Raw genomic sequence first — 25,266 nt, forward strand, 5'->3', positions numbered from 1 at the left:
GCTCATTGCACAATGCCAAATCCAATATAGCCTGCTCCCTGGTTGGCTCCAGAACATGCTGATCTAAGAAATTATCCCTAAAACATTCTATGAATTTGTCATCTATGCTACCTTTGCCCATCTGGTTGTTCCAGTCTATATGCTGATTAAAATGCCCGAAACAAGCATAAATAGGATGGGAATAGAGGGATACGGATCCCGGAAGTGCAAAATGTTTTAGTTTTAGTTTGACAAGCAATATGATCGGCACAGGCTTGGAGGGCCGAAGGGCCTGTTCCTGTGCTGTACTTTTCTTTGTTCTTTGTTCAAGATAGACAAACAAACCAAGAAGTCCTCAAGCGAAGTGCAACTTGCCTCGTTAATGTTGCTTATGTACAGTTGTGAAACACGTCGGTATGGGGGTGATTCCGGCGAGCTGGAGTTGTAGTGATATGCGGATGCCTTACAATGAGGTTCCTGATGTCTGACAGCAGGAAACGCAGCCCGCCATTGACAGGCAGAGCAGACAATTGGAAACTGGCTTCACAATGTTGTGAAATGAATTTTTGTCCTTCTTGTCATCCTATCCGTTCACGCCGCCAAACATACCCGATGCCAGTGGGCAGGGAAAATTCAGCCCTTTATATTCCATTCTCAAAGGTGATAATCGCTTGAGGACTTCCTGGTTTGTTTGTCTACCTTGAACAAAGAACAAAGAAAAGTACAGCACAGGAACAGGCCCTTCGGCCCTTCAAGCCTGCGCCGATCATATTGCCTGTCAAACTAAAATGAAAACATTTTGCACTTCCGGGATCCGTATCAGATGGGCAAAGGTAGCATAGATGACAAATTCATAGAATGTTTTAGGGATAATTTCTAGATCAGCATGTTCTGGAGCCAACCAGGGAGCAGGCTATATTGGATCTGGCATTGTGCAATGAGCTAGGATTAATTAGTGACCTTATAGTGAAGGCACCCTAGGTAGTAGTGATCATAATATGATTGAATTTTACATTCAGTTTGAGGGAGAGAAGATTGGGTCTAACACTAGTATTTTAAACTTAAATAAGGGCAATTATGAGGGCATGAAAGCAGAGCTAGTGAAAGTGAGCTAGTGAAAGTGAACTGGTAATTTAGGTTAAGGGATAGGTGAATAGAGATCCAGTGGTAGGCATTTAAGGAGATATTTCAGAATACACAGAATAGATATATTCCAACAACAACAAAAAACCCCAAGGGGAGGATCCGCCATCTGTGGTTAACTAAAAAAGTTAAAGATAGTATCAAACTTAAACATCGAAGGGTATGTGACAATAACATTCTATTAGCTTTGCTAATTCCTTGCTGTACCTGCATAATGCACTAAAGAAAAAGCATATAATTGTGCAAAGAAGGATGGCAGGTCAGACGATTGGACAGAATATAAATAACAACAAGGAATGACTAAAAGATTAATAAGGAGGGAAAAATTACAGTATGTTAGAAAGCTAGCTCGAAATATAAAGACAGCAAGAGTTTCTAAAGATAATTAAAGAAGAAAGGAGTTAACTAAGTGAGCTTTGGTCCTATGGAAAGTAAGCCTGGGGAATTCATAATGGAAAATACAGAGATGGCAGATGAATTGAATAGGTATTTTGTATCGGTCTTTACTATAGAGGATACAAGTAACAGCAGAAATAGCTATAAATCAGGAATTCGGAGGGAGAAACTCAAGAAAATTACAATCACCAGGGAAGTGATACTTAGCAAATTGTTGGAACTGCGGGTTAACAAGCTTCCGGGTTCAGATGGATTTCATCCTAGGGTCTTTAAAGAAGTGGCTCGTGAAATAGTTGATACGTCTTGCTCTTTACAGCCCCGCTTGCTTCAGGCAGCACTTGCAGTCATCAGTGCCAGGCTTCGCAGACAGCACCACAGCACTTTTAAAGGGGCTCATAGGCAGTTCTCTCCATACCAGACCAGCCAGAAGGCGGGGGTGGCTTTTCAATGGCTGCAGAGCTAGGGCTTGCCTGGGGAAGGGGGAGAAGTGGCCTCAGGCAAGGGAAGAGGCTGCACGGCGAGGGCTGTACGGGGAAAGTGGGATATCCCAGGGTCGTTGTGGGGAGCACATGTTGATCTGTGCAAGTGGCCTCAAGATGGTGAGGGATGAGGAGGCAGTCTGCACAGATCATCAGGCCAGATGGAGCTGTGAGGGTGTGTGTGAGTGAGTGGTGATGTCCCTTGAGCTGGCAGTGAGATACCAGTGCATGTGTAATGGGCTTGAGTGTGTGAGTTTAGAGTGATGAGATGGTTGCCTCACCCTGGCAGCGTGGATGAGATCATTCATCCTCTAACTGCATTGGCACTAATCATCACTGCCACTGCCTACCAAGCTGAAATGGTAATGTTGCTGCTCCTCCTGCAGTCAGAGCGGGGGTAGAGGACATCACGGCAGGCCTCCATGGCGTCCAAAAGGCGCTTAAAGGACATGTCACTAAACAGGGGCGCTGCAGTCTTCTTGCCTTTCGGGGCCATGTCTTCTTTATTGCAGGCCTGAGCTGGAAGCACTGAGAAGTGCACGTACGGCTGTACTTTAAATGTGATGCCTGATGTGATGAAGTGGCAAGGTGATGGTGTGGCGGGCGAATCAGAGCCCACCTGCCATCAGAATGATATGTTTCCCGGGGATTGCCTCTGGGATTAGGACAATACAGCGTGAAAAGCTGCCATTGTGGCTGGTGGGTAAAATGTCCCTTTTCCCATCTGCTACCTCATAGTGCAAATCTGGGACGATTGTGCCCAAAAGTAGTGGGGTTTTGTTATAGTTGTACATAGCATTGGCGAAAACATCTGGAATACTGTGTACAGTTTTGGTCTCTTTACTTAAGAAAGGATTTAATTGCATTAGAAGCAGTGCAGAGAAAGTTCACGACTTATTCCTCAGATGAGGGGGTTGTCTTATGAGGAAAAGTTGGTCAGGTTATCCAATGTATCCATTGGAATTTAGAAGAATGAGAGATGATCTTATTGAAACATAAGATTCTGAGGGGTCTTGGATGTTGAAAGGATGTTTCCCCCTTCTGGGAGAGACTAGCACTAGGAGGCACATTCTAAAAATAAAAGGTCTCCCATATCAGAACAAAGAACAAGGAAAAATACAGCACAGGAACAGGACCTTTGGCCCTCCAAGCCTCCGCCGATCATATTGCCCGTCAAACTAAAATATTTTACACTTACGGGGTCCGTATCCCTCTATTCCCATCCTATTCTTGTATTTGTCAAGCTGCCTCTTACACAACACTCGCGTACCTGCTTCCACCACCTCTGGCAGCAAATTCCAGATACTCACTACCCTCTGCATAAAAAACTTGCCCTGCACATTTCCTCTAAAGTTTTCTCCTCTCACCTTAAACCTATGTCCCCTAGTAATTGACTCTTCCACCCTGGGAAAAAGCTTCTGACTATCTACTCTGTCCATGCCACTCATAATTTTGTAAACTTCTATCAAGTCACCCCTCAATCTCCATCGCTCTGGTGAGAACAATCCGAGTTTCTCCAACCTCTCCTCACATCTAATAACCTCCAGACCAGGCAGCATCCTGGTAAACCTCCTCTGCACCCTCTCCAACACCTCCATATCCTTCTGGTAATGTGGCGACCAGAATTGCATGCAATATTCCAAGTGTGGCCTAGCCAAGGTTCTATACAGATGCAGCAAGACTTCCCAGCTTTATACTCAATACCCCTGCCGATGAAGGCAAGCATGCCATATGCCTTCCTGACTACATTATCCACCTGCTTTGCCGCTTTCAGTGACCTGTGGACCTGTACATCCAGATCCCTCTGCCCATCAATGCACTTAAGGGTTCTGCCATTTACTGCATAATTCCTACCTGTATTAGACCTTCCAAAATGCATTACCTCGCATTTGTCCGGATTAAACTCTATCTGCCATTCCTCCGCCCGTCTCCAACCGATCTATATCCCGTTGTATCCTTTGACAATCCTCTTCATTATCTGCAACTCCTCTAACCTTAGTGTCATCTGCAAACTTACTAATTAGGCCAGTTACATTTTCCTCCAAATCATTTACGTATACTACAAACAGCAAAGGTCCCAGCACTGATCCCTGTGGAACACCACTAGTCACAGCTCTCCATTCAGAAAAGCACCCTTCTACTGCTAACCTCTGTCTTCTTTGACCAAGTCAATTCTGTATCCATCTTGCCAGCTCACCTCTGATCCCGTGCGACTCTATCTTCTGTAACAGTCTGCCATGAGGGACCTTGTCAAAGGCCTTACTGAAATCCATGTAGATAACCTCCACTGCCCTTCCATCGTCGATCATCTTTGTCACTTCCTCGAAAAACTCGACCAAGTTAGTGAGACACAACCTCTCCTTCACAAAACCATGCTGCCTCTCACTAATACGCCCATTTGCTTCCAAATTGTAGTAAATCCTGTCACGCAGAATCTTCTCCAATAATTTCCCTACCACTGACGTAAGGCTCACCAGCCTGTAATTTCCTGGATTATCCCTGCTACCCTTCTTAAACAATGGAATAACATTGGCCATTCTCCAGTCCTCTGGGACCTCACCTGTAGCCAGTGAGGATACAAAGATTTCTGTCAAGGCCCCAGCAATCTCCTCCCTTGCCTCCCTCAGTACTCTGGGGTATATCCCATCTGGCCCTGGGGACTTATCCACCTTAATATTCTTCAAGACGCCTAACACCTCCTCTTTTTTGATCTCAACATGATCCTACATACTCTTCCGGACAAATCGACCGCTAAGTCCTTCTCTTTGGTGAATACTGATGAGAAGTACTCATTTAGTATCTCTCCCATTTGTTCTGGCTCCACACACAGATTCCCACCTCTGTCCCTGAGTGGGCCTTCCCTTTCCCTGGCTACTCTCTTGCTTTTTACATATGTATAAAAGGCCTTGGGATTTTCCTTAATCCTGGTTGCCAATGACTTTTAGCCCTCCTGACTCCTTGCTGAAGTTTCTTCCTAATTTCTTTATATTCTCCGCGGGCTTCATCTGTTCCCAGTCTTCTAGTCCTTACGAATGCTTCCCTTTTCTTTTTGACTAATCTCACAATATCCTTCGTTATCCAAGGTTCCTGAAACTTGCCATACTTATCCTTCATCCTAGCAGGAACATGCCAGTCCTGAATTCTTACCAAGAAATGGAAATGAGGAAAGTTTTTCTCTCAGAGGGTTGTTAACCTTTGGAATTCTCTTCTCCGAAAATATATTCAAGAGTTATAGATAGATAGATTCTTGATTGAGAAGGGAGTCAAATGGCTATAGGGGGTAGACAGGAAAATAGAGTTAAGCCCACAAGCAGATCAGCCAAGATCCTATCAAATGGCAGTGCAGGCTTGGAGGGGCCGAATTACCTACTCCTGCTTCTAATTTGTAAGTTTGTATGTTCCTCTTTAAAGCCAAATATTATAATGCCATCAGGGTTTTCAATTTTCTCTTTTTTTTTGCATGGTTTTCTAATGTCCAATTCTGTTAAGGAAGTTTCAACCAACCAAGCATCGGAATTGTCAGAAAGGAAAATCAAATTTACTTCATTCTGTTAAAATTCAGGATCACTTTTAATTTTAAGTTATTATCCATGATTTGCTCCTTTGGCTTTCTTTTCTAGGAGATGCAGGTTTAACACTGCCTCTTTTGTGTAAGCAGTTCATTTTTCCGTCAAGTAAAATCCTTTTAGCTGCTTTCTTTAAAGTTATGTTGATGTTTAGCTAAGAAAGCTGATACTCCTTTTCATTTAGTTCATACATTTAAAATTTCTTTTTGCTTTTCATTCTCCCATTGAGTTTGAGCTTTGTCTAATTCCTTTCTTGCAAGTGCAATTGTCTCATCATTTTGAAGTTTTAATTTAAGTTCAAGGGCACGTATTCTTCCTCACAGTCCAATTATGTCCACACTGGATTAAGCTTTTACAACTCTCCTTCAAAGCATTCCTTTCTTATATCATTAGCTTTGAGTACTGTTGCTATCAGCTTTGCCACACCTTGTTCATGTTTTCCGACATGTTTTAATTTAGACAGCTTTAAGTGATCTCCAACTGCCATTAACTCTTTCTTTTCACCCTAATGCTCCGGTGTCCTTTTAAAATTAGGAGGCCAAGTTTCTGACTCTTTGGAAACATCTTTGGTTGAGACATTAATTCTCACAGCAAGTTTACAGAAAGTCATTGATTTTTTTAAGTCACTCGGCTTTTCCTGTAAAATTTCAGTTTCAATGGCCCCAACAGGCTTTCCCGAAACCACTGGAGACAGCAATACCATATCCCCAGCGAGGTCATTTCCAAAAGCAAACCTACGTTGTCAAAAGGCCAATAAGGAACAACACCAACAATTACAGGACTAGTAATTAAGCCACATTTTTAATTAACTAGACGAAGGAACGGGTAAACAATTTCCATTAATATCCTGGATCAATACATTATATCTAGCAATCTTTTTGGAGAGAAATTCCCGTCACGTGCCAACATCACTGACTGTACTGATTTTGTATCTCTTAAGAATACCAATTGGCTTTCTTGCCTCACCAGCTTTGCCTTTAAACAGAAAAATTCCATAATTTCCTGTACCCTGACCCATCTTACTGGTACACAAATTGAAGAGAAACTACTGGCTTATCACAAACATTACTTACAGGGACAATATTTTGTGTCCAAGCACTGCACAACCTGACACATGTTACAGTCTTGCTTCGCAATTTCCAACATTCAGCTTTCACCACCCTTTTTATAACAAGGATAACATGGTGGTCCTTTTGAATCAAATGTATCTACTTAACTATTTCTCCTGCTGCTCTGATGAGGGCCCGTTTCATTCCCCGACCATTTTCCTTTCTTATCACTCCAGTTTCTCTGTGAGTTTCCAAACAAAGATCTATTGCTAACATGCTTGTGAAACAATTCATAGTCAGCTGCCATTACTGCAGCATCCTTGATCTTAGGAACGTCATGGTCTTCCAGGTGGAACCTTATTCCCAAAGGGACATTATTTTTAAATTATTCCATTAGAATCACCTCTCTTAAAGCTTTTAAAATCTGGTTCGCCCTTCATTGACCCATATCACCTATTAAATGCCATTTCCTTTTCACTAGCAAATTGCAAGTCTGACTCTGTTTCTTCCTTCAATTTCTACATTTCTGTCTGTGAGCTTCTGGCATTAATTCATAGGCATTGTGTTTTCAACGTAGTCACCAGGCTGCTCATCTGAAAGAGACGAGCACAGCTCCAAAGCTTTTCCAACAAATACACTGCTGTAAAATAGTCCAATTTTCTTTTGACCACTGCAGTTTCATGGCGATTTTCTCAAATGACACAAAGTACATTTCAACTCCTTACTCACTGAATTCAGGAACTAAATGAATATTCCTTGCCGAATCAAAACCAGGAGTTAATTCTGAGTCATTTTTAAGTTTTACTGCCCCCATTGTTCGCGCAATCTAAGCCTTTATCTGGTTCAAATTTTCTCTCTCTCTTTGAAATTCAAGGTTTTCTTTTCTTTTTCTCTTTCTAACTTTTCTCATAATTTTCCTCCTCTTTAGAATTCTAATTCATGTTTTTTCACTTGTTCTTTCTCAAATTCAAGTGTTTATTTTTCTCCCAGTTCAAGTTGTTGAATTCTAACTAACTCGACATCAATGCTATCGGGACCACCCTTCTTTTCTTCAAGGTTCAAGAGCTGAGTCAAATCTTCAACAAACTCTTCATCTTTTCATCCTACTTTCAAGTCAACCTCTAATTTCTCTGCTACAGCCTTCAAATTAACCTTTGTTAGCTGTTCCAAGGCACCAACAGACAAGTCTTCTCTTCCCAAAAATGCCTGAGAATTAGAAGTAGTCATGTCGAATTTTCACCGAATATAGCTAAAGTAAATGTGAAATCCTGTTTGTTTAAACTCTGGACAATTCTGGTACAGCAATACCGCAAGAGCCCCAATTTATTGAGATCCCGATAGCGACTGATATCGTTCAAAAAGAGATGCATTTTCCAGCAACCAACAGAGAGAACCAAAGGACGAGATTTTACCTTTTAAGCCAACACTGGTGAAACATTACTTAACAAGCCAATAATATATCCAACTAAAAGAAAGGATACTTTCGCATTAACTAAGGCAACCAAAATACGTCCTACAAAACCTTTTCATCATGTGCTGCGCTTCTGGCAGATATGCAGCATTACAGGAATGGTCCTTCAGTCACTCCCAGTGCCCCAGCAGAGTCACTTCTCCTTGTCATGCTCAGTCGAAACTTCCAATGTCATTCAACAATTGTTCCACACCCCATCCAAGTTTTCCAACCTGATTATCACCAGCAAGGCGCACCTCGGCAACTCCCCATTCCCTAAATCATCAAGAGTCTTGTTTATTCAGTTCCCTTCTGAACCAAATTCAAACTCTCAAGAACATCATGCTTGATCGGTAGCACAAAACAGTGCACCTGCTTCCCCATAGCAGCAACTTCATTATCTCTGCTTCTCGAACAGCAGCTGTCCTTTTTCCTGTGAGATGCTGTGAAAAGGTGTTAAAACTGGCAGCCAACACTTCAAGGGGCTTCTGGTTGCGCTTCTCTTCCATGGCAACTGGGTCACATGGGCATGTCTCAAAGTGGAGGTGTTTATCCAGAATTCTGTTTTACTTTGAGTTAAAGGTGCCTTTCAAAGCATAACTGACTTGTAAAATTCATAGTTGATGACAACTGGTATATGGGGATGAGATCAGACAAGGATGGAGGGAGTAGAAGCACATCTTGATCTTGTTGTTCTTTTCCTCCATACATAAACATTATAATTTCTAGATTTCTCATCATTTTCTGAAATACAGTGCGCCTCCATTTTAATACATGCTTACTTAATAAGTTTCAATTTAGTTTTAAAAATCTCTTTATCCATGACTAAACTTTGATGCACTTCCTTTTTGCTATACAGCAAGGCATTTTTTAAGAACTCCATTCATATTTGAAGACCTGTTGTCCTGTTTGCTAACTTCCCTACTCGGTTGATTTGGGTGTGATTCCATTTCATATCACGGAACTTGGTCTACTATAATCCAAATTTACATTATCCTTTGCTATTTTCACATTGAATTTACATTGTTCTGGTCACTATTTTCCAATTGTTCTCCATTGTCACATCATTATTTATTCTACTTTATTTCCCCAAAATAAATCTTTCACTGTCAGGTTTGAATTAGGAAACAGTCTTGAATACATTCAAAAGGCCTTGCCCCACTGTAACCATAAATAACCACTGCTTGTTTCACTCTGATTTCATCCCAATCTCCAGCCATGCAATCAAGGTGAATCAGACCATTTGAAGTCTTGATGTCTGATCAACTCAAGAGTTGGGTTTCAAACCTCACACCCAATCCATCACTTCTACCTGTTTAAAATTGATGACTTCCACTTTTACCTCAGTCCCATTCCTGCTGAAACTTTTATTGATGTTTGTGTTACCTCTAAACTTGTTTAAACCAATGTTCTCCATGCCAGTGTCCCATTCTTTTCCTTCCAAAAACTCCAACTTGTTCAAAACTCATTATCTGCATTCTGCCTACAAATCAATCACTGCCACCATCATTGATCTATACTGACTTTATTGTAATACATTGAACCTGAAATCCTCATCTTCAAATCTTTCAATGGCCTCCCCCAAGCCTATCTTTGCAACCTCCTTCAGCTTTAAGTTATCTCCTGCTTCTTACTCTGATTCTCCCTTCCAGTCCATCACTGTTAGCCCAACCTTCAGTGGCTTTGGTTTTGTCCTCTCAAACACCCTCCCTAAAGTATTCCGCCTTGTCATCTCTCTCCACATTTAAAAATCTTCTTAAAATTAAGCTTTTTGATCAAGCTTGCAGTCACGTTTACTAACTCACCTATCATGACTCAACATTAGTTTCTCTTTATATTTCCCTTTATAAAGCACTGTGGAAGTTTTCCTTCATTGACAGAGTTTAAGTGGTTATTGTTAAATCTATAAGGACATCGCTTTCTACTGGTCTTTTGAGCAATTTTGCTACTTGCATACCTTACCAATACCATTTTTTAGGTTGTGCTGCTCATAATAACAAATGAAAATCTACTGCAATCTCCAATGACTTAAGCGTGACAATCATGTTAGTTTGGAAAAATGGAAACTATAGATACAAAAGAAAGGTTTACAACAGAAGTAGTAAGACTTTGAAGTAAATTTGGTTAAATGCATTACAAATACAAAAACAAATAAATACAAAAGCAAAACAAAATGCAAAATATTATATTTTTCTTGAAATTGCCATATGTTTGATTGTACTTTGTGCACAGGTGATATTAAAATGGTTCTTTCATAAGCGCAGCAAAGTAACCTTGGGACAGTAACTGAGAATTTCATTACAGTTGCCGTTGATACTTTCTCATTCCCAAACTTCAGACAACCAGAAACCAAAATACACAATGAATCATGTTTAATGTCAAAGCTGACTTTTTTTTCTTCCGTGGAGTATGCATTACAGTCATTTCTGGCACTCTGGGAAATTTTGTATACTTGTTCTAAACAAAATTACATTTAAGGTTATTGCACTGAACTATCTTGTTTATGAACATATGACAACGATGCAAATGTTGGTACCAGAATAACAGAAATAGGACTTTTCATAGGATACATGACTCATAAAATTAAAGTAAAAAGACTATTTTCTGTCACAATAGACTAGGGGCCCTGAAATCCTTGGAAAGGCCTTGATGGATGGACGAACCTATGCTGCAGAAGAACTTCCACCGCATCTACGCTGGATATGAATTTCCATCCTGTGTGTGGAAATCTCAATGTCAGCATAAGTTAAATATTAAGGGCAAGCACCCATGTCATGTCTGGCACAACTGGGCATCTGCCTGAAAAGGGAGGGAGGTCCCAAATACTGGTACTTCTGCTGGCATATCCACTACAGTATCAGCCTGCTCAGCCCTAGCAATTTCAACCAGCTAGAAGAATAAGGACAGCAGGCACATGTACAATCATCAGCAAACATTCCCACCTCTGATCTTATGGTGGACGGAGGTCATTGATAAAAGCTGAAGATGGTTGGGCCTAGGACAGAAAAATCTAGGCTGATATTCCAGTGCTGTACTGAAATAGTCTTTTGGATAAAGCAATAAACAAAGACCCCTCTGGTCTCATAGGTGGACATAAAAGATTCCACTGCACTACTCTGAAAAAGAACAGGGGAGTTATCCCCATGTCCTGGTCAATATTTATCCTTCAATCTAGATCACTTAAAGCAAATTACCCAGTCATTATCAGATTGTTGCCTGTGAGAGCTTGCTATGCACAAATTGGCTGCTGTGTTTCCTAAAATTACAGGAGTTAATACACTTTGTTAATGATACAAAGTTAGCTGGGAAAGTAAGCAATGAGGAGGACACAAAGAGATTACAAAAGGCTTGGGTGGGTTAAATGAGTGGGCAAAGAGGGTTACAGATAGAATGCAACATGGAGAAATTTGGTAGAATAAATGGAAAAGCAGAATATTTTTTGAAATGGCAAGAGGCTAGGAAATTTTTGTATTCACAGTGACCTGGGTGTTCTTGTACATGAGTCACATAAACTTAAAAGGTAGATACAGCAAGAAAATAGGAAAGAAAATGACATGTTAGCCTTTATTATAAAGGTATTGCAGTATAACAGTAAAGCAGATTTACTGTAATTGCATAGGGCCTTGTTGAGACCATACCTCGAGTACTGTAAACAGTTTTGGTCTAATTAAGAGCAGGGTGAGCATGTTGAGTTAATTTAAAATGGAGAGTGGGGTGAGCGTGTGGACTTCATTTAAAACAGAAAGCGGGTTGAGCTTGTGGACTTCATTTAGAACAGAGAGCGGGGTGAGCGTGTGGACTTCATTTAGAACAGAGAGCGGGGTGAGCATGTGGACTTCATTTAAAACAGAGAGCAGGGTGAGCGTGTGGACTTTAACACAAATAGTGGGGAGACTTCATTTAAAAAGAGCATGGAGAGCAGTTGATTGGTGAGTTGGATTGGTGAGTATTTCTCTTCTTCAGCTTAAAATTGAGGTCTATAGTTAGTGTTTAGATCTCTAGTCTTTATTTTCTTGCTCTTAAACACAGCTTGTTAAGTATAAGATTGATACTGGTTTAAACAATTAATTTCAATAAAGTGTAAAGAGCAGGGACACTAGAGTAATTAATTAATAAATTAAATTAAATAAGAAAGCGGTAGCAGCACAGACGATGGATTGCTGCTGTAGCATGTGGGGGCTGCTGGACACCAAGATGATCCGGAACAAACACATCTGTAGTTAGTGTTTGCAGCTCAAGGAACTTCGGATCCGAGTTAAGGAGTTGGAGTCTGAGCTGCAGACGTTGCGTCACATCAGAGAGGGGGAAAGTTACCTGGACACTTTGCTCCAGGAGGCGGTCACACCCTACAGGTTAGATAATTTGAATTTGGACTGTGATCAGGGATAGGAGGGTGTGACTGCAGGTGAGGCAGGTATGGGGATCCAGGGGGTAGCGCTCAAGGAACCTCAGTCCCTGCAACTGTCCGACAGTTATAAGGTTCTCGCAAGCTGTGTGAACAACAGCAGGGACAGCAGGGAGGATAAGCAGACTGACCACGGCACCATGGTACAGAGAGCCATTCAAGTGGAGGGAGGAAATTGGAACATGTTAGTGATAGGGGACAGTATAATTAGGGAGATAGATACTGTTCTCTGCAGCCATGAGCGTGAGTCCCTAAGGCTGTGTTGCCTGCCCAGTGCCAGGGTTAAGGACATCTCCTCGGGGCTGGAGAGGAACTTGGAGTGGGAGGGGAGGGATCCAGTTGTCGTCATCCACGTTGGTACCAACAACTTTGATAAGACTAGAAAGGAGGTTCTGCTGAAAGAATTTGAACAATCAGGAGCTAAATTAAAAAGCAGAACCTCCAAGGTAATAATCTTGGGATTACTACCTGAACCAGGGGCAAACTAGCATAAAGTAAATAAAGTCAAGGAGTTAACTGCGTGGCTCAAAAGATTGATGTGGGAAGAATGGGTTTCAGCTCATGGGTCACTGGCATCAATACTGGGGTAGCAGGGATCTGTTCCGGTGGGATGAGCTTCACTTGAATCATGCTGGGACCAATGTCCTGGCGAATCGAATAACTAGAGCAGTAGAGAGGGCTTTAAACTAAATAGAGGTGGGGAGGGTTCTGGACTGGGGACAAATAGACTTACAAGCAAAAAGATATGGCGGCATTGCAGGGCAGATACTTCGGTAATGATACCCAAAGTGTAACAGGAAGGAGCAGAGTGTACAAACATAAAAAAATGCAGTAAATAGGGTCAAAGGGAGAAAAAATGGTAAAAAGGCAAAATTAATGGTTCCTTACTAAAATGAACGTAGTATTCGGAACAAAATAAATGAAATAACAGCATAAATTGAGGTTAATGGGTATGATCTTATAGCCATTATGGAGATATGGTTACAAGGAGATCAAAGCTGGGAACTAAATATTCAGGGGTATGTGACTTTTCAAAAGGATAGGCAGGAAGGAATGGGTGGTGCGGTAGCTTTGTAAGATGGAACAAGTATAATAGGAAAAAATGATCTTGGATCAGAAGATGTGGAATTCGTATGGATGGAGGTAAGAAATAACAAGAGGAAGACGACACTGATGTGAGTAAGCCCCCTAACAGTAGCTATGCTGTAGGACAGAGAATACATCAGGAGATAATAAGGGCTTGTAAAAAAGGCAGCATATTAATCATGGGTGACTTTAATCTTAATGTAGATTGGGAAAATCAAATTGGCAGAGATAGCCATGAGCAGGAGTTCATAGAGTGTATTCGGGACTATTTCCTAGAACAATATGTTGTGGATCTAACTAGGAATCAGGCTATTTTAGATCTGATAATGTGTAATGAGGCAGGTTTAATAAATGATCTCAGAGTAAAAGATCTCATGGAAACAGTGACCATAACATGGTGGAATTTAGCATTCAGTTTGAGAGTAAGAAACTTAGTTTGGAAACAACCATGCTAAACTTAAATAAGGATAATTACAAAGGAATGAGGGCAGAGTGGACTGGGAAAGGAGTTTAGCAGAAAAGACGGTTGATGAACAATGTCAGGCGTTTAAGAAAATAGTTCATGACTCACAACAAAGATGTACCCCAGTGAGGAAGAAGGGTTGTAGGAAGGGGATAAACCAACCATGGTTAACCAAGGAAGTTAAGGATAGTATCAAAGTGAAAGAAAAAACATACAATGTGGCAAAGATTAGTGGTAAGCCAGGGGATTGGGAAAGTTTTGAAAACCAAAACAAGATGACCAAAAAATAATAAAAAGGGAGAAAATAAACTTTGAGGGTAAACTAGCAAGTAATATAAAAATGGAGAGTAAGAGCTTCTTTAAATATATAAAAATGAAAAGAAGGGCCAAAGTCAATATAGGCCCCTTAGAGAATGAGGCTGGGGAAATAATAATGGGGAACCAGGAAATGGCAGAGGAGGTGAATAAATACTTTGCATCAGTCTTCATTGTAGAAGACACTAATAGCATACCAAAAATACTAAATAATCATAGGGCAAAAGAGGGTATGGAAATAAATAGAATAACTATCACTAGAGGAAAAGTACTAGGGAACTTAATGGGGCTAAAGGCCGATAAGTCACCTGGATTTGATGGCTTGCATCCTAGGATATTAAAGAAAATAGCTGCAGAGATAGTGGATGCACTGGTAGTAATCTTCCAAGAATCCTTAGATTCTGGAAAAGTCCAGAGGATTGATAAACTGCCAAAGTAACACCCTTATTCAAAAAAGGAGGGAGGCAAAAAACAGGTAATTATAGGTTAGATAGCTTAACATCTGTTATTGGGAAAATGTTGGAGTATTATAAAGGATATAATAGTAGAGCATTTAGAAATGCATAATATAATCAAGCAGAGTCAGCATGGCTTCATGAAGGGGAAATCATGCCTAAAAAATTTATTAGAATTCTTTGAGGAGGTAACTCATAGGATAGATAAAGGCGAACCAGTAGATGTAATATATTTCAATTTCCAAAAGGTGTTCGATAAGGCACCACACATAAGGCTACTTATTAAGATAAGAGCCTATGGGGTTGGGCTTTGTAAATTAGCCTGGATAGAGGACTGGCTAGCTAATAGAAGACAGAGAGCTGGGATATGGGGATCATTTTCCGGATGGCAAAGTAAGTAATGGAGTACCACAGGGATCAGTACTGGGGCCACAATTATTTATAATATATATTAATGATTAGGATGAGGGAAATGGATTTACTATTGCCAAGTTTGTGGATGACACAAAAAATAGGTGGGAAGGCAAGTGGTGAGGATGACACAAAGAGTCTACAGAGGCATATAGACAGGTTAAATGAGTGGGAAAAAATATGGCAGACGGAATATAACATGGGAAAATGTGAGGTTACGCACTTTGGCAGCAAGAATAGAGGAGCTGAATATTACTTTAATGGAGAAAGACTGCAGAAAGCTGCAGCACAGTGGGATTTGAGAGTCCTCATGCATGAATCCCAAAAAGCTAGCATTCAGCAGGTAATAGGGAAGGCAAATGGGATGTTGGCCTTTATTTCAAAAGTAATGGAGTATAGAAATGGGGAAGTCTTGCTGAAACTATACAAGGCACTAATTAGACCACCGCTAGAATACTGAGTTTTGGTCCCCTTATCTAAAGGGAGATATACTGGCATTGGAGGCAGTCCAGAGAAGGTTCACTAGGTTGATCCCAGGTATAGAGGGACTTTCTTATGAGGAGTGGTTGAGTAGGTTGGGCCTGTACTCATTGGAGTTTAGAAGAATGAGAGGCAACCTTATTGAAACATATAAGATTCTTAGAGGGCTTGACAGGGTAGATGCTGAGAGGTTCTTTCCCCTTGTCGGAGAGTCTAGGACCAGAGGGCGTAATCTCAGAATAAGGGGGTGCCCATTTAAAACAGAGATAAGGAGGAATTTCTTCTCTCAGAGGGTAGTCAATCTGTGGAATCCTTCAGCAGATGGCTGTAGAGGCTGGGTCATTAAGTATATTCAAGGCTGAGATAGACAGATTTTTAATCAGTAAGGGAATTAAGGGTTATGGGGAAAAAGGCAGAAAATGGAGTTGAGGATTATCAGATCAGCCATGATCTCGTTGAACAGCAGAGCAGACTCGAAGGGCTGAATGGCCTACTTCTGCTCCTATGTCTTATGGTCGGTTATACTTACCTTAGAGGGAGTGCAATGAAGGATTACCATATTGATTCCTGGGATGAAAGGATTGTCCTATAAGAAGAGATTGAGTAGACTCAGCCTGTACTCTCTAGAGTTTAGTAAAATGAGACGATCTCATTGAAACAGCTAAGGTTCTGGACAGCTTGTCAGGGTAGATGCTGGGAAGATATTTCCACTGGCTGGAGAATCTAGAACTGGGGCGGATGGGTCACAGTCTCAGAATAAGGATCAGTCATTTAGGACTGAGACGAGAAGAAATTTCTTCACTCAAAGGGTGTGGAGCTTTGGAATTCTTTCTCCCACTAAGCTTTGAATACCTGGTTGTTGAACATATTCAAGTTAGAAACTGACAATCTTTTGAATCCTAAGGGAAGCAAGAAATATAGGGAGTGTGGAAAGGTGTATCTGAGCTATCAGATCATCCAACATCTTATTAAATCACAGAGTAGTCTCGAGGGACCAAAAGGCCTACCCCTGCTCTTAGTTCTAATGTTCTGCAAGTTTCTTACAAGGTCCCTCATAATAAACTTCTTTCAAGACAAAATAATTGAAAGTTAACAAGGATGGACAAAAGGATCCAGGCCCTAGAAGCTAAACAGAAAACATATAACATCTTGATATTTAGTTCAAGAGGGCTAAGTTTTTCTAGCCTAATATTATAACTAAGCCCTTTTGAACTAAAGATCAAGACTGTACATGTTTTCTGTTTAACTTGCAGGGCCTGGAGCCTTTAATTCATCATTGTTACCCTTTTCCTCCTGTTTTCTCGTTATGCTGACTATATGTCTGTGTTACGCTTCTGCATGATTGTATTCTGAGCGAAGGGAGCACTCCATTGAAGGGTTACAGAAATTCGACCTCTTGACTGTTATGGGAGAGAATCTCTCAAATAACTAAGATTGTGAATCAGTGGGTGGAGCCTGCTCTTTCAATTGTGATTCCTCCATATCTGTTTCATAGCTGTGTTCCCAAACAAGTTTATAGCACAAAATGGTGAATATTGTGTCTGTGCTAGATCTTTGCTACAGCAATCCAAAACTAATCCTACTTCTCTGCTCTCCTCTCAGAATGCTATACCTTTCACTGCTTCAAATGTTTATCTACTCTTAAAAAATGCAGCAATTTTAGCCTCAGCTACTCACTGTAACAAGCATTCCATGTTGCAACAACTTAGTACAAACACACTTCTCCAAACCTCTCCCTTCACACATCAACTATATACTATTTCTATTTAATAAATACTTTACACAGATAAGCATATAGATAGGGATTTGTTGGTGAGACTGCTGTAACATTGAAGGATCTGCTAATATGTATATTCCATTAATCACATTAATAACATTAAGTACTTACCAAAATAAATAGTACTGTCCAGGTACGATTCATGAACTCTGCAGCACTGTATAGGCAAACAATAATGACCATAACACCAGGAAATTCTTGCAGTTTAATAATCATGTTAGGTGCTCAGGAATAATCATCGTTTTATCGTACAAAACTAAAATCACACATCTATACTTAATTCACAAATACTTAAATAATTATTATATTCACTCTACATCAGTTCAGCATTATTTTAAATTAGCTAGAATTAGAAATTTGAGAAGAAAATATTTGGCTTTTTTGAGTATAATTTTGCAAACATCAGATTGTGTCCCAAAATTCAGACTGACTGATAAAACAGAAAACCTTCTCAAGTGTTGCACTAATCAATAACCACTTACTGATATGAATTTAAGCATTTGTAACATGCTCACTCTAGTGGCAAAAACCTGGTACTTCAACAATAAAACAAGCTACTTCACTATGTCTACACATTTGGTAAGTACTTAATGTGATTGTTCAAAGTGAACAATAGAGAAAGAACCGTGATGTAGATGGTGGCTGAAGGATGCAAAGTTATGCCAGAGGATAGGGGTAGGTTGATGATTGGGGGCAGGAGTTTCCTTTTGGTTAATGTCAAAATCAAATGTGGGACCTGATGTCACACCATGGGATGGGTGGAAGGGCTTTAGTAGCTGGAAGCTCAATAGGAGGTGCTCCAGCACTAGGAGCTGCAGCCTGATGAAGAGAGCACCTCCATCTCCGTTTAACGTACCTGAAATTAAAAACTGTCACAGCTGCCAGCCCTTCACTGTGGAGAGGAAACCCCTCCATAGCTAGGGTCAGGTAGGTATGATGGATGTCAAAAGCTCTCAAAGTGATCCTGGAGTGCTGGTTCTCCCAGTCTAAATGGTAAATTCCATTCAGTGTCTTATTAATGGCTTTAATTGGTCTTTTAAGTGACTTAACAAGTTACCTGCTATTTGCTGGTGGGTAGCCATTCCTCACTCAATCCAGACTCCAAGAAAATGTCTGGGAGTTGAAACTTTGGCTGGGATCCAGCACGCTGGCCAGCCTACCTCCTACTCTGAGGTTAGATAACTCATCCTTCACCCAATCGCCTATTGGAGATCAGACATACCCCACATACAAAGGCCCCGGGGGTCAGGGATTGGATATCCCCCTCTGGGTTGGAAATTGAACTCCTTCCCAGTAGCATCCTGCCTGGGGCTGCATTTCCTACCCAGCTGGAAGACAAGTCCGTCAAGCAGGCTGGTTTCCCAAAAGAGATCCTGAGAAAGAGAAATTATATATTCTGTGGAAATAAAGCTTTACAGCATATGTGGAAATCTGCACCACCAGATTTCCCATGTGAAACTCTACCCGTCCTCACCATCAACACAATGCACCCTTTTCAAGAATGGGCTGAAGTTTCCTCTGCGATATTCACAACTTCATCACACTATGTTCCATGATGAATGTCCAACACCAGATATATCGTACTCACAGCAAAGAAAAACATGAATATGCCACTAGATGGCAAAATAGGTCCATTTGCAAGTCAAAGCATTTCCATCTTAACTCCTTAGGCCTTATTTTACATAATAATCATAGATACGATAATGAGGAAAGAAAGACTGAGAAAGGATGTCTTTGTTCAAAGTTCTACCCTTTATCACCTGACACAAAATTTTGGACTTAGTAGAAATTTCTTGATTTTACATTTTTTAATGTTTTCTATAAAAAAAATTGCAGAAATGCTTATTAAAAATAAATTTTATTGAAGAAGATACTGTCAAAAAGATTCTCCATTCCAAGTCATTTCAGTGACATCAACTATGGGTAGCATCCCAGCACAATTCCATAAATAATGGATGATAATATTCAAATTAGCCTAAAGGTTGCCCAGAATTACTCAATTGCAACAATGTAGGTTTGCCAGATTTTGTGGCATATTTTTGTGCAGCATTCCACCTCAGACTAAATATTTCAATGTATGTTTTGTGGTTAAATATACAGGGTAATAGAAGATACCTTTCTAAATTATAAATAATCATTTTGACACAGTAGGCCTTAAGTGAATGATTATCCTTTCTGCCAGGATCTTTGACTGTAATTGTAATACATTGTCTGCCCAGTTGCCAAAGTGGCCCTATGTATGAAAAAAACAAACTTCACAACAAGAATCTAAATGGTCACCAATGGATGATGGTCATTTGATTTTTGCCATCCAGAAGAAAAGCAATACTTCAACCTATTCTAGAGAAAAAATCTTTCCTTGGATGCATTGAAATGCACAAATATGTGATATAATAAATAAGCTACACTTTATAACTGAGAACTTGATTTCACACATGTTAAGTTACACGATTTGTCACAATATGACGTGGAACAAAAACATTGCTTATGTGATTATCAGATAGGGAAAATTTCTCCACCTTAGGATTTTTTATTTTATAGCTAGGGGTGGTTCTCCTTGTTCAGTTCAGCATGCAGGCCTGGAAACAAACTTACCATATATGCTGATTAAAAGGAAAGAGATTTTGATGTTGGCACTAATAAAATTATGCATGATCCATAGATTTAATGTGCTAGGTTTCTGGATGTTTAATTATTTAACCTAGAAGGAACTCCAGGTTATTTACATTAAAATGCTGCTATTAAGTTAAAATTTCCTCATATAGAATAAAACCCACAACACACACCTTCCAGGGATCAGTTCAGATGAATCCTCTGATCAGAACGGTGCTTCCTGAATTGAATTTTTTCAAGTGCCCTGCAATAGCCTTTTTAATAATAGCTTCTAACATTTTCCCTATGACAGATGTTCAGCTAACTGGCCTGTAGTTTCCTGCTGTCTGTCCCCCTCCCTTTATTAATAAACGAGTTACATTTGTTACTTTCCAATCTAATGGAAACTTCCCCGAGTCTAGGGAGTTTTGGAAAATTAAAACCAGTGTGTTAACCATCTCATTAGCCACAACTTTCAAGACCTTAGGGTGAAGTGCATCCAGACCTGAGGATTTGTCAGCCCGTAGTCCCAACAATTTGCTCAATACCAATTCCCTGGTGACTGTAATTTTCCCAAGTTCCTCCCCCCTTCCATATCCTAATTTACAGCTATTTCCGGGAGTTGTTTGTGTCCCCTATAGTGAAGACTAAAGCAAAATACTTGTTTAATTCAACCACCATCTCCCCGCTTTCCATTATCAATTCCCCAGACGCACTCTCTATAAGACCAATGCTCACTTTGTTAACTCTTTTCTTATTTAAACATCTACAGAAAATGGTAATGTCCATCTTTATATTGCTAGCTAGTTTTCTCTCAAACTCTAATTTTTCCCCCTTATTAATCTTTTTGTCATCCTTTGCTGTTCTTTATATTCTTTCAAATCTTCTGACCTGCCATCCATCTTTGCATAATTATATGCTTTTTCTTTAAGTTTGATACTGTCTTTAACTTTTCTATTTAACCACAGATGGTGGGCCCTCCCCTTGGAATTTTTCTTTCTCATTGGAATGTATTTTTTCTGTGTATTCTGACATATCCCTTTAAATGTCTGCCACTGAACCTCTGTTGACCTATCCCTTAACCGCATTTGCCAGTTCACTTTAGTTAGCTCTGCTTTTATGCTTTCATAATTTCCCTTATTTATGTTTAGAATACTAGTTTGGGCATACTCGTTTCCCCCTCAAAATGAATGTAAAATTCAATCATATTATGATCACTGCTACCTGGGAGTACCTTCGCTATGAGATTATCAATAAATCCTATCTCGTTGCTCAATACCAGGTCTACTATAGCCCTGCTCTCCAGCTGGCTCAAGAATGTGCTGTTCTAAGAAACTATCCCAAAAACATTCTATGAACTCCTCATCTACGCTACCTTTGACCATCTGATTTTTCCAGTCTATATGTAGATTTGAATTGCTGTACCTTTCTGGCAAGCTCCCTATATCTCTTCTTAATATACTCTGTCCTACTGTGTAGTTACAATTAGGGGGCCTGTACACCACTCTCACAAGTGACTTCTTGCCTTGATTATTCCTCATCTCAACCCAAACCGCTTCTGCACCCTGATTTCTTTAAACTAAGTCATGCCTCTCTAATGTGCTAATACTATCATTAATTAACAGAGCTATCCCTCCATCTTTTCCCAAATTCCTTTCCTTCCCAATTGTCACGTACCCTTTAATATTCAGGTCCCAATCTATGTCATCTTGTAGCCATGTCTCTGTAATGGCTATCAGATCGTACTTATTTATTTCTATTTACGCTGTAAGTTCCCCTGTTTTGTTTCAAATGCTACTTGCTTTTAGATACAGAGCCTTTAGTTTTGCCCTTTTACTTTCATTGTAGCATCTAGCCTTATCTGATTTACTTTTAGAATTACACTCTCTGTCCCTTCCTGTCAGTCTGTTTTTCATTTCCCATATTAAACCTTTTTCTCTTACTTGTCTCTATGCTTTGGTTTACCACATTTTCCCAAATTTGATCCCTTGTCTCACTATTCAGTTTAACCCCCTCTCTACTTCCCTAGTTATGCGGCTCACGAGGACATCAGACCCAGCACAGTTCAAGTGTAGACCGTCCTAAAGGTACAGATCCCATTTTCCTTAATACTGGTACTAGTGCCCTACGAATTGGAATCCGCTTCTCCTACACCAGTCTTTGAGCCATGCATTCATTTCTCTAATCTTTTTTGTCCCATGCCAATTTGCACATGGCTCAGGTAATAATCCAGGAATCATTACCTTTGAGGTCCTGTGCTTCTTAGTTTAGTGCACAGCTCCTGTTTGCTCTCCTAATTTTATATTGACTTCTCGCCTAATCTTTTCATGCACTCCTTTGCTCTCTGTGTACGTGACGGAAGCCTCTTTTCATTGTTCTCTTTCGTCATTTTCATCCATGGAGTCTCACTGGTGTTTGGCTTGTTCGCTCCTTTAAGCGGAATTTATTTTTCCTGCGCTTTGTTGAACACCGTTTTAAATGTTTCCATTGTTGTTCTACATTGTTGTTTGCCAATATTGTTGTCCATTTTATTCTCCCAATTTCTATTTCCAGCCACTCAAAATCAGCTTTTCTCCAATCGATGAACATGGCTTTTCACCATACTTATTTTCTTCGCAATCATCATATCAAAATGTATTGTATTATGGCCACTATTACCACAACATCCCCCTCGTTTTACTTCTCTTATGTGCTCTGGTTCATTCCCATTATTAGATCCAATAGCCAATCTTCTCTGGTTGGGTTTTTTTTACATATTGGATTAGAAATGCTGTACACCTTTCCTTTATCCCCTTTACCTACTTCTTCTGTCCAATTAATATTAGAGTCGTTGAATTTCACATTATTATTCTATGTTTTTTACTCTTTTCCCTAATTTGTCTGCATATTTCTTCCTCTGTCTCTTTCCATTATTAGGTGGTCTGTAGACAGGTTCTTTATTATCTTTTATTTTTATACATACAGATTCTATAGTATTTTTGTCTTGCTGATAGCAGTGCCCTTTTTTCCATTGCCCTTGTTATCCTTAAGGAGTGCATCTACTCCACCTTCCCTCTTTTCATCTCCATCTTTTCTATATATGTTACACCTTGCAATGTTTAATTCCTAGTCTTTTCGTAGCCATGTCTCAGTAATCCCCATGTCTGGTTCTTCCCAACACATGCTTACTCACAGCTCTGCTGTTTTGTTACAGACATTGTATGTATTGTGGTACAAATGTTTTACTCACTTTAATAAGATTTCCTCTCACTTTATGCTTAACCATCTTTTTAGACTGTTCTATGTATGCCTTTGCCATCAATGTCCTCCCTTACTTTATTTTTTCCTAAGCTCTCCTGCCCTGTTTTGTTTTCACTAAGGCTGCTTACATTTCTCATAGTTCCTTCCTCCATCTTACTAGTTTAAAGACTTTATGACCTCCTTATTTACCTTTTCCGTTAGGACATGGGTCCCATCCCATATCAGGTAGAGCCCATGCCATTGGTACATCTCCTTCCTGTCCCAGCACTAGTGCCAGTGTCCCATAAAAAGGACCCTCTCTTTTCCACACCAGCTACATGTTTACTGATTTGTCTGCTCCTCTGCCAATTTGCTTGTGGGTCGGGCAATAATCAAGCAATTATATACCTAGAGGTCCTGCTTTTTAATTTAGAGCATAACTCCCAACATACTTTCAGCAGGACCTCCTTCCTGTTCTTATCTAGGTTGTTTGTTCTAACATGAAGCAGGACAACTACATTAGCCTCTTCTCTTTCCAAATTCCTCTCCAGACACCTTGAGATATCCCTTACCCTGGTACCAGGTAGCCAACACACCTTCAGTATTCACATTCTTGGCTGCAGAAGACACTATCTATCCTTTGATTATATAATCCCCTTCCCCCTCACGGACAGCCTTCTGGGCCATGGTGCCTTGGTCTGCATTGTGCCTGTGCTCCCTGCAGTCTTTCTCTATGTCCTCACAGGTTGTGGATACGTCCTACCTACTGGACAAGGCTAGTGTCTGTGGGACCTCCTAAATCCCTGCTACTAGTCTTCCTACCAATCACACCCCACTTTTACTGAAGCTGATGGCTAGGCAGTTCCAGGATTTTGACTCGGCAACAATGAAAGAACAGCGGCATACTTCCAAGTCAGAATGGTGTGCCACTTGTATGGGAATGCGGAGGTAATGATGTTCCCACCCACCTGTGTCCTCAACTTTTCAGGTGGTTGAGGTCAGAGATTTTAGATTTGCTTCCAAAGAAGTCTGTATTCGGTACCCATTGGAACCACTGTACGCTGATGATGGAGAAAGTAGATGTTTAAGACTGCTTTGTTAAAAATAGGTCAATACTGTACAAGACAGTGTGTAAGCTACACCAGTCCAAGATAGTGAAGAATATTCTAATATTCCATCACACTCCTGACTCTTGCCTTGCAAGTAGTAAGAGAGGCTTTGGGGAATCAGGTGGTTAGGCACTTATCCTCTGACCTGCCCTAGTGGCCACGTAAGTTTTATGGATGATAAAAACAAAAAAACTGCGGATGCTGGAAATCCAAAACAAAAACAGAATTACCTGGAAAAACTCAGCAGGTCTGGCAGCATCGGCGGAGACTCGAAACGTCAACTCTTTTCTTCTCCGCCGATGCTGCCAGACCTGCTGAGTTTTTCCAGGTAATTCTGTTTTTGTTTTAAGTTTTATGGATGGTCCAGTTAAGTTTCTGATGAATGGTAACCCCAAAGACGTTGATTGTGAGGGATTCAGTGATGGTGATATCACTGAATGTCTAGGAAAGTGATTATGCTCTTTGTTGGAGTTGGTCATTGCCCAATAGTCTCAAAATGTTATTTGCCACTTATCAACTCAGCCCTGGATGTTGTCCAGTTCTTGCTGCAGGTGGGCATGGACTACTTCATTATCTGAGGAATTTTAAATTGAACTGAAACTCAGGGCTTGATTTTTAGCCTCCCACCCGGCCCAGGATTAGGATCATAGGCTGGTGAATGCTAAAAATAGCTCTGCCGCCCTGCATGCCAGTTCCCTGGTTCCTTCATGCCCCTGAGCCATTTTCACAGAGGTGGTGAATCCAGATAATTAAGGGCCACTTAAGGCCAGTTAAAAGAGGCAACTGTGATTTGCCAGCTGGCCTCCAGGTTCACAGAGGCGGCAGCCTCCCAACAGTGGACTGGGAGCCAGTGCTCCAGGCAGGCCTAAATGCCCTTCCTGCCTGCCTGGGT

General features: G+C 40.5%; 1 protein-coding gene across 3 annotated transcripts in view; it reads right to left on the reverse strand.

Annotated features, from left to right (window-relative positions):
- slc10a7 (solute carrier family 10 member 7) overlaps positions 1 to 25,266 on the reverse strand; it is a 320,006-nt gene that overhangs the window by 126,752 nt on the left and 167,988 nt on the right. Inside the window, exon 6 of one of the 3 annotated variants that reach the window (XM_041189770.1) lies at positions 17,566 to 17,611. The exons of the other annotated variants lie outside the window; for them this stretch is intronic. Coding sequence (XP_041045704.1) covers positions 17,566 to 17,611 — 46 coding nt within the window. The remainder of the gene's footprint in view (positions 1 to 17,565; positions 17,612 to 25,266) is intronic. 3 annotated transcript variants of the gene reach the window in all.

This window comes from Carcharodon carcharias, chromosome 1 (assembly GCF_017639515.1).
Source record: "Carcharodon carcharias isolate sCarCar2 chromosome 1, sCarCar2.pri, whole genome shotgun sequence".
Lineage (NCBI taxonomy): Eukaryota > Metazoa > Chordata > Chondrichthyes > Lamniformes > Lamnidae > Carcharodon > Carcharodon carcharias.